The 9,973-nt window shown below is 41.0% G+C and overlaps 2 protein-coding genes across 2 annotated transcripts; one reads left to right on the top strand and one right to left on the bottom strand.

The window, feature by feature from the left end:
* Window positions 1-875: 875 nt before the first annotated feature.
* LOC140037839 (uncharacterized) lies at window positions 876-3,626 on the bottom strand. Its single transcript, XM_072082982.1, has 3 exons — window positions 2,520-3,626; window positions 2,083-2,457; window positions 876-1,895 (listed from the first exon to the last, which is right to left on the bottom strand). The coding sequence occupies exons 1-3, from the start codon at window positions 3,624-3,626 to the stop codon at window positions 876-878; spliced, it is 2,502 nt and encodes an 833-aa protein (XP_071939083.1).
* A 2,655-nt stretch (window positions 3,627-6,281) lies between these two features.
* LOC140037838 (norfluorocurarine oxidase-like) lies at window positions 6,282-8,685 on the top strand. Its single transcript, XM_072082981.1, has 2 exons — window positions 6,282-7,202; window positions 7,892-8,685. The coding sequence occupies exons 1-2, from the start codon at window positions 6,282-6,284 to the stop codon at window positions 8,498-8,500; spliced, it is 1,530 nt and encodes a 509-aa protein (XP_071939082.1). The 3' UTR covers window positions 8,501-8,685.
* Window positions 8,686-9,973: the final 1,288 nt, after the last annotated feature.

The following is a 9,973-nucleotide window of genomic DNA, read 5'->3' as shown; positions in this document are numbered from 1 at the left end:
TCCGCGAAAGCAAGGTACGGCACCGGAGGCCCTGCCGTAACAAAATGCGTACCAGACTGACGATCCAGCAGATGATGTAACCCTCGACCTAAAAATTCTGCCACTAACACAAAAAGGCCAGGAGAAACCGGGTCACCCTGCCTCACACCCCTTGAAGATTTAAAAAATCCAGCAGCCTCACCATTCACCAACACTGAAAACCAATTATTAGACACCAGACGAAAGAAAATATCGACCACCTGTTCCGCAAAACCAAATTTACGAAGCATAAACAAAAGAAATGGCCACTCGACCCTGTCATAGGCCTTCTCCATGTCCAACTTTAGCATGAGATTTGGGTGCCTCAGGCGCCTATCTAAATCTACCACCAGCTCCTGCGTCAGAAGAATGTTATCCGTTATCCCCCTGCCTGGAACAAAACCGGTCTGCCACGGTGATACCAAGGCAGGGAGAACCCTACCCAATCGATCAGAGACGAGTTTAGAAATAATTTTAGAACAGACATTGCAAAGACTAATTGGCCTAAAGTCCTTCCACTGCATGGCGCCTGTGAGCTTAGGCAATAACAAAATAGATGTGCTAGTAAAACTCCTAGGCAAACGCATACCCTGGAAAAAAGCCTGAACCGCCTCCAATAAATCAGACTGGATAATATCCCAACAGCGTTGATAAAAACCTGCCCCAAACCCATCTGGTCCTGGTGCACTGTCTGCGTCCAACGCGAAAACCACCCCCTTTAATTCCTCCATGTCCGGTAAAGCAGCTAACATTTCATTGTCCGCCGGAGTCAACTGAGGGACCGAGAAGGGGAGCACCGGCGAATGGCCCCCATGTTGTTCAGAAGCAAATAAAGATGAACAGAAATCCACTGCGGACTACCTTATGTCTTGTAAATCCTCCAACCATGCACCTGATTGATCTTTAATTCGGGCGACAAAATTAAAATTGCGGCGTTGCCTGCATCGAGAGTGGAAATATGCTGAGTTAGCATCCCCAACCTGCAACCATTTGATGCCCGCCTTCTGCCTCCAAAACTCACCCTCCAACGCCAAACTCCTCGCATACACAGCCTTTGCCTCCTCCAACGCTGCCCTGGACACAGAGTCCCTCTCCGCGTCAAACTGCCCCTCACGTTGTTTCATAAGAGCCTCGGCCTCCCGTACCTTGCTAAAAATATTTCCAAATACCTGGACATTCCATACCTGCAGGCAACCCTTAACAGCTCTCAGCTTATTATAAAATTTCGGCATACCCTCACCCTCCACCGGCGTCGCCCAGCCCTGCTGAGTCACATCCAAAAAACCCGAATGCTTCCTCCAAACATTCAGAAATCTAAACGACCGTTTGCAGTGGCTCCCATTCTGACAGTTAATCAAGAGTGGAGCATGATCTGACCGCCCCCTGGACAAGTGGGAGACATGCGAGAACTCATACCCATCAGCCCAGTCCTGATTCAAGAAAGCCCTATCCAATCGCTGCCATACTCTCCCATTCGTCCAAGTAAACAAACCCCCATCAAACGGCACCTCCGACAAGCCACAACTGCCAATAGCTTCATTAAATTCCTCCATGTTCCTTGCATTAGCCAGAGAACCGCCCACACGCTCTTCCGTATTGGAGATAACATTAAAATCCCCTGCTAGTAACCATGGCCCGAGAACATCCCCCGCCAACCCTTCCATTGCCGACCACAACTCTCGACGCCCCACCCTCGAGCATCTAGCATAAACTGCCGAAAATTGAATTGAACACCCAGAAGAAAATATGATGTGCATGTGAAGAAGTTGCTCTGCCATCTCCCTGAAGTTCAATGACATCTCATTATACCAAAACACCCACACCTTGTTATGCAACGCTCCCACAGCCTTATCAAACCCAAGATACCGACGTACCACCTCCAATTGTGGAATGTCCGATAAAGGTTCCAGAAGTACCAGCAATCGTATTTTATTATTTATGCAAATCTTATGTAAATACCTAAGTGAGTCCTTGCGAGAGGCCCCACGAATATTCCAAACAACAAACTTAATGGGACTTAACATGAGACCGCAAAGAGTAGTGATTTTTAGACTGATATTGAACCTGATTAAGAGGAGCATTCGTCGGGCGGCCACCTTTGAGCAAAATTTCAATCTGACCAGCGACCGCGACCTGAGGCTGCTCCAGCGCATTCAGCCCCTCCAGCGCATTCAGGCCCTCACTTGGTCTCTTAGTATCAAGCAGCCGACGATGCAACTCCATTTGAAACTGCTTAAGCTGCTCCCTCGGTGCTACTTCTCCTGGATTATCCCCGTCCGAGCATTGCCTTCTATGACCCAGCTTGGCTGCCCGAAAATGACTCGCAGACCTGGCAGGAGTGCGATCAAAATCCTGCACCTCCATGTCAGCTATAGTTTGCAACACTGCAAAGGTATTAGCAGACGCCGCAACCAAATCCTCCCTCTCCCGTTCCTCCACCTGCATTGCCACAGCATGATCCTCAGCCTGCCCCCCTCCTTTGTACCCCTCGAAGTCGATACAGGCGTAGCAGCAAGCACATCAGCAGCAACTGAAAGTGTAGCAGTCTCATCGCCCGCCAATACTCCATCCCCTGTCAAAGTGTTAGCAGAAGTAGGCAATAGCACCGGCGCCTTCTTAACCCAATCGTGGTTCTGCAACTCACGCCCCATATCATCCTTCGCGACCACCAACACAGAAGGAGCAACCAACTCTGAATCTCCGCCCTGGCCAGAAACCAAGGCACCATCAGTCCTCTGGCGCCACTCCACCTGTGGCATCGCTCGTTCCCGCAGCAAGAGAGAATGACCCATGTTGGCCCGGTAACCCTCTGACGCTTTCCCGATCCTCTTGGGGGGCTGGAGATCCGGATTCTTCCGAAAACATTCCTCATCATCATGCCCAAAGCGAGCACAAAACCCACAAAATTTCGGCCAGCTCTCATATTCCACATCCTGCCAGAACCCGTCCTGGTCCTCCCCAATCCAAATACGGTTCGGGGGCAGCTTTGATATATCCTTCTCAATCAGTACCCTCGCAACCGAAGGACGTCGGAGGGCCAAAGTCGCTGCGTCAATCTTCAAACAACGTCCCAACAAACCAGCTAATTTGGTAATGTACAACGCATTAAACAAAGGCAAAGGAAGTGATGGCAGAGATACCCACACCGGAGCATATGTCGAATCCTGATGAACTTTGAAGTCTAACGTCCATTTTGATAACAGCATATGCGCTCCCTTCACGAACCAGGACCGGCGTACAAACAGCCGTGTATAATCCTCCTCAGTCGACGGCCTAATCAGAACATGATTCATATCCAGAAGACCAACATCACAGTCTCCCTTGAGACCCAGCGAAACCAAGAAACCCCGAATAACCTCCATTGGTGGACGACGAAATGGAAAACGTCCAACCAAAGCATTCTTAAAAGGCATCGAAAGCAGATGCATATCTCGCTGGGATAGTCGCAGCGTCGGTTCCCCTCTATGCATCGAGCAACAACCCAGATCTGGAATATTTGACACCTCCAGACGGCCCGAACCAGATAGCACGTCGGCGAAAGACTTGGAAGGTGCTGCGCAGCCGGGTGCCCCCTCTTTGGCCGGCGGCGGCCACGGAGGCCCCTCCATGCAAACCCTCAAGATTTAGGGTTACAGCAGTAGTTTCCTTATTTAGTTTCCCTTTTCCCTTAATGCCTTCCTTAGAAATCCCTTAGCATCTTAATTACTAATTAAAACTCATAGGATTGAGTCCAGTATGAAATTGCTTGGAAATGCAAATACTACAAAGTCTGACAGAAATTGTCTGATAAGAATTTCCTTCCATCAATAAATAAAAAAGATTCCATGTCTATATTCAACTTGGTTTGCCATCTCCGTGTGGAAAAAGAACAAAGAAAAGAGAAGCATAGAATTCTTGATTTTAGTTTCTAACAATTGAATAACGCTCATTTTTTTTATCCTTCGTCACCTTTCTGGCCAAATTTTATCGAAATGCGTCACATATCCAACATGTGATTAATTTTTTAAGGGCAAATTTGGTAACTTATTTAATATTGAACTAATTTTCCATTTAATCTACCATTTTTTCAAATTATTCTCCATCTAAACCTAATTTCACAAATCTAAATCCACATCACTTGTTTACCTTTTCTACCATCATTTTCTCATATCACTCCCACTTCTACCACTGCCACCACAACCATATGACCCTTTTCTCACTTCTCAACCTCCACCTCTTCCCTTTTCCCTCTTTTCTCCTCTTCTTCCCCCAACTTTATAGGTCTTGTAAATAAATATATTTCTTTCTGCCTCTATTTTTAAAAATCATGGAAATGTGTTATGTAAAATTTCAAGATTTGTTGTAACTAAACAACAAAGCTCAACAAGGCCTGGCGTAAAGATGGACGGCAGAGATGAGGCGATGTCACCAACAGCACATCCAGTAGTCCAACCTCTCTTCTTCTTGCGAGGGACCTAGAAAAGCCAAGGCGAAGGTGGTTTCCCTGCCATCACCCGTTATCAATAATACTTTGAAGAAATGATTGATTCTCACCACTACACCAAATCTTGATAGCTTATTCCCAAAGGACTTGAAAATTAAAAGATTTCGGAGAGCCTTAGCAAACCCATGATAGATATGATAGCATATCTAATTTCCCCTTCTTGTCCACATAGACAAGAACAAGGCAAGAAGATAAAGGAGTTGTAAGGATAAATCTTTGTTTAACAACAATGGCTGGAGGTAAGTCATTTAAATTTCTACTGCTTAGTACAATTTAGTTGTAATTATTTGGTTTACATGTGGTATCAAAGCCACCCTCTAACCATGTTGTTTAACATATAACTTCATGGTTTGTTGGCAATCTGAGAAGAGCTACGTACATAGATTCTTTTAATATTAAATGAACCAAATTCAATTAATTGTCATGGGATCTATGTATCCATTATCTCAATGATTGAGAATTAATGACTAATCCCATGTTTATGTATCATCCTGGTGATGATTTGTTTGGTCATGCAAGTATGTATCATACATATATCGTTAGTCTGATATTTGATCTTCATTTGGTTATGCTTGTATATGACAACATAACTAATTATATTTTTGCATGAATTATGGTTAGTATACTTATGTCTTTTGACTTTGCATCATGTGTGCTAAAATATCATAAACTAAAATATTAAAATGGTCACTCACATTGTCTTAGAGATGCAAAATTAGCTATAAATAAATTAAAATATATACAATCTATTAGGTAAAATGGACACTTGTCACCATCACTATCTAAAATTAGAGGTTGAAGCACCAAACAAAAAATGTAAAGGGAGAAGCAAATAGAGAGCTATTAAGGTTATCCAAAAGTGAAAACTGCAGCTTGATTGGAACGTGGACAATATCCTAGTAGGAATGACGAGCTTATGCAAGGTGCTTCAATTGTTGCAAATCTATACTATATATAAAAGTGTTTTGAATGATTTAATGATGGTTTTTTTTTTACTTTTTTGATTTATCTAATATGCCTTTAAGATAATTTGCCTACATATACCCTTAATTTCCTGTTGAAATACTAATACTATCCACTTGGGAGTAGGATGCTATGTTTCCAACTATGTTAGACTCTAAGGCTAGTAGTAGTCATTTTGTAAATAGAAATGACTCAATTGCTGCAAATAATAACAAATCAGCCTTCTAAGAAGAAAATAAGATATTTTGTAATAGAAATGACTCACGCTACTTTGGTCTACATGCATACGAAAAGCATGTCAAATGATGAGCACAAAAAGAGTTAAGTATATGTGGGATTACAAAAGATACAAATAGAAAGCTTTAATAAAAATGAGTAGAAAAGTCAAATTGATTATTTTGTGATTAACTTTGTGTACATGCATGCAGTTGTTCTTTCGAATTTCTTTTCCATTCTAGCCAAAGAAAAACAAAAAAAAAAAAAAGTTTTGCATAGCAAATGAGTTGACTCTATATGATAATTTATGATATCTTAGTCCTACTTTTATGAGAAGAAAAGACTGCTTTTTCCATAAGAACTTTCAGAAAAGGTTGTTTTTTCCAATAAGAACTTTCAAAATGTTTGAAGACCGAACTTTACGAGTCAAAGAAATAAAACAAACGAAAGCGGAAAAAATCCAACGTCATAAGATAATAATTATTAATAAGACGCCCATATGTTACACGAATCAAACGAACCTGATGTAATAAAGATAAAAATCTTTGCCGACAGACCTCAATTGAAGAAAAATCTTTCCTCATGCATGGTCATATACCACATGGCTTTGATCAATCTTGATCTTTCATTTTTCTCTATTTTTTCCTTGCTCATATTCCTTCTATCCCTTCTCAAATGGTTCTATGCTGCTTCTAAACCCCAGAAAAAGTTATCACCATCTCCACCAAAGCTCCCAATTATTGGCAATCTTCACCAGCTTGGCCAGTTTCCACATCGCTCCCTCCAATCACTGTCAAGAAAATATGGTCCACTCATGCTGCTTGAACTGGGAAGCAAGCCAATGCTTGTTGTCTCTTCGTCTGATGCAGCTTGCCAGATCTTGAAAACCCATGATTTATCCTTTGCAAGCAGGCCTAAATCTGGCATCCCAGATAAACTCTTTTACGGAAGCAAGGACGTAGCTTTTGCGCCATATGGTGAGTATTGGAGACAACTAAAAAGCATTTCTATGCTTCATCTTTTGAGTAACAAAAGGATTCAGTCTTTTCAATATGTCAGAGAAGAAGAGACGTCACTCATGATCGAGAAGATCAGCCGAATGTGTTCTTCCTCAGCCGTAAACTTAAGTGACATGTTTTTAATTCTCACAAATGATATAATCTGTAGGGTTGCCTTGGGGAGGAAGTATAGTGAGGAAGAAAATGGGAGGAAAAGTATGGAGAATTTGAAGGTGTTTGGTGAGTTACTAGGTATTTTTGATGTAGGAAACTATATTCCTTCGCTTGCATGGGTTAATCGCTTCAATGGTTTGGATTCTAAAGTGAAGAAAACAGTTAAACAGATTGACGGATTTCTTGAGGGTGTGATAGAAGAGCACATGAATAAGAGGAAAGGAAAGGCTGAAAGTCACTCTACTAGTGAGGCAAGATGCCAAGACTTTGTAGATATCTTGATTGAGATTAATGAGGAAAAGACTATGGGCTTTGCTCTTGAACGAGATGCTATGAAAGCTATCATCCTGGTAAATTTCTCTCTCCATCTCTTTGTATTGGTAGTAAATCTTTGGGATTGAGGCAAGTATGGTAGATTTTGGTGTAGTTGCATACGGTCATTTTATTCTTACTTTTTAAATTTGGTACACACTTATATCTCACTAAATTGGCATACGCAAGTGATATTTATATAAGTTATATTAGTATAAATCAAATTACGTAGGAAATCAATAGTTGTACAACATATAAATCACAATCGAACTTGTGTCAAATTCTAAATCTTTTACCTGTTTTAACCACTCAAACATATAAATATTTAAGTGTGTTGAGTTAAGCCTTATGAAGCCCGGATTGATGAAGACAAATTGATACCCCTTGTCATAAGACTCATAACCTTCAAGAGTTTTAAAGGTTGTAAATGGAGTAATAATTGGGTTTTGTCAATCGAAGGTTTGACAAATTTAAACTCAATCCATTTAAATATTCATATATACGTTAGAATTATAAAAGCTCACAAACCTTAGGCTCTTTATTGGACTATGAGCCAGCCCAAGCTAGCTTACATTTATTGATTTTTAAAATCATTTCATTGATAATGTTTGATTACTACATGGTTTTGAATAAAGTTGGATTGGTACATAATAGAAATAAAGGCTTATTGCCATTGTATAATCCATACATGTTCTAATGCAACACTTTCTTTGATTCCATTATTTAGGATGTCTTTAGTGCTGGATCTGATACAACACATTCAGTTATGGATTGGGGAATGTCGGAACTTCTAAAGAACCCCAAAGTCTTGCATAAATTGCAGGCTGAGGTAAGAGATGTGACTCAAGGAAAACCAGAAATAACTCGAGCTGATATGGAGAAAATGCAGTACTTAAAAGCAGTGATTAAAGAAACTATGCGACTTCATACTCCAGTTCCATTACTGGGTCCTAAAGAATCGAATCAAGACGTCAAAGTAATGGGGTATGACGTACCAAAGAACACGCAGGTACTTGTGAATGCTTGGGCAATTGCAAGAGATCCGTTGTTGTGGGAGAACCCGGAGGAATTTCGACCTGAGAGGTTTTTGAGTTCGGGTGTAGATTTTCATGGTTTGAACTTTGAGTTAATTCCGTTTGGTGCTGGACGAAGAGTTTGCCCGGGTATCAACTTCGCCATGTCAGTAACTGAACTTGCATTGGCAAAACTGGTCAACACATTTAACTTTACATCACCTGATGGAATCAATCCAAACGAGTTGGACATGACCGAATCATTTGGTATCACAGTCCACAGAAAATTTCCTCTGCATGCCATTGCCACACCATATCTTTGATTATGATGTAACTATAGTGATGGGTTATTGTATACTATGCCCTGAGGATACCGAATAAGGGGTGGGTTTGGCGTTATCTTGTTTGCAAGATGTAACTATAGTTAATAATGCTAGTTAAGTTATATACAATTTACTGACAATCTTGGAATTGCGTAGTGGCTTAGTCCCTCTTTTTGGTGTGATTATCATGGGTTCAGCCATATATTTACCGTTATTATATAGTGATATAAATTTACCATTCTTATAGTAATGCATTGATCCAAGTTACCATTGCCGTCGGCCTAGTGATTACGGGATGGCTCTTTAAATTCTCTTCGCTATCAGATTTAAGACTTAAATTTTGTGCGTAACAATTGAGATTGAAAGGGCATGGGAAGGATTAAGAAGGTATTTAAAAAAAAATGTTAATCCAAGTTAAAGCCGCTGCTGGTTCTATTGCGACATCATTAGATGGAGCCAAGAACGTTGCGATGGTTGTTCAAGCTTTTGTGTTTGTTACCACTCGATGTTTAGGAATTATGAACAAATCATTACTGATTGCCCGTACCATTTACGAAAAAGATGGATACCTAGCTGGGGGATATACATTGGCAAGAATTATTATTGGCAAGAATTACAGTTCAATGAGCTTCAGGATAATACGTACATTTAATAGGAGACCACAAATGACAATTAATGCATCAAGCAAAGGGTCAACACCAACCCACTGTTTTCTTCCTTGAAGAGCTAAAGTCCAGGTCTTGTGCCTTGATGAAGCATAGTTATGAGATTAAGATCATATTGTTCTCGCATTCCCAGTCTAAGAACAGCTGAACTTTGGTTAGCTGACCTTCAAAGTAGCCTGAGTCCCAATCCTTCACAAATCAGATCCAAAATCCTCAAGAGAAACTTCCGTGCTTCAAAAAAGGTTGTATGAATTGTGGTGCTAATCATTGTAAGGGAATTCCTGACTTCATTCTTATTTAAATAAGTTAGGTCATCCGTAGAGGCTTTACCGATATCTGGTAGGCTTTTCAGGCAAAGATTGAATATGATCCTCCACATGATGGCAACTGTGTGTGACGTTATCACTCCAGTAGTGAAAATCTTCTTTGTGATAATTTAGAATGCTTGAGAAGATTCTGCAGATTTGGCTGATGTCGCTGTCGTTGGAGTAAAAGCCTGGCAGCCTAAAGAATTCCTGGATAACATTCATTGTCTCCTCCATTAAGCCTTTAGAAACTCTATGATTAATGACCTGAACTAACAGCATTTACTTATGAGTAGCAAGATTTTTTTTTTTTCCATAAACCGCCAATCATATCTGGCGGGCGGGCTTGGTTACCCTATTTATTAACTCAAATCAAAGTCATATAAAGTTGGGAGAGACTACAAGAGACCCTCTCTTAGAGACTAGCTGAGGGATGCCTCCTAAAATACCTAAAGCAATCAATACCCAGGCGGTCAACATTACACAGTCCTCGCACAACCCTA

This window comes from Coffea arabica, chromosome 3c (genome assembly GCF_036785885.1).
Source record: "Coffea arabica cultivar ET-39 chromosome 3c, Coffea Arabica ET-39 HiFi, whole genome shotgun sequence".
NCBI classification, from domain to species: domain Eukaryota; kingdom Viridiplantae; phylum Streptophyta; class Magnoliopsida; order Gentianales; family Rubiaceae; genus Coffea; species Coffea arabica.
The sequence above is the reverse complement of the archived record's forward strand: the minus strand, read 5'-3'. Positions and strand labels throughout refer to the sequence as shown.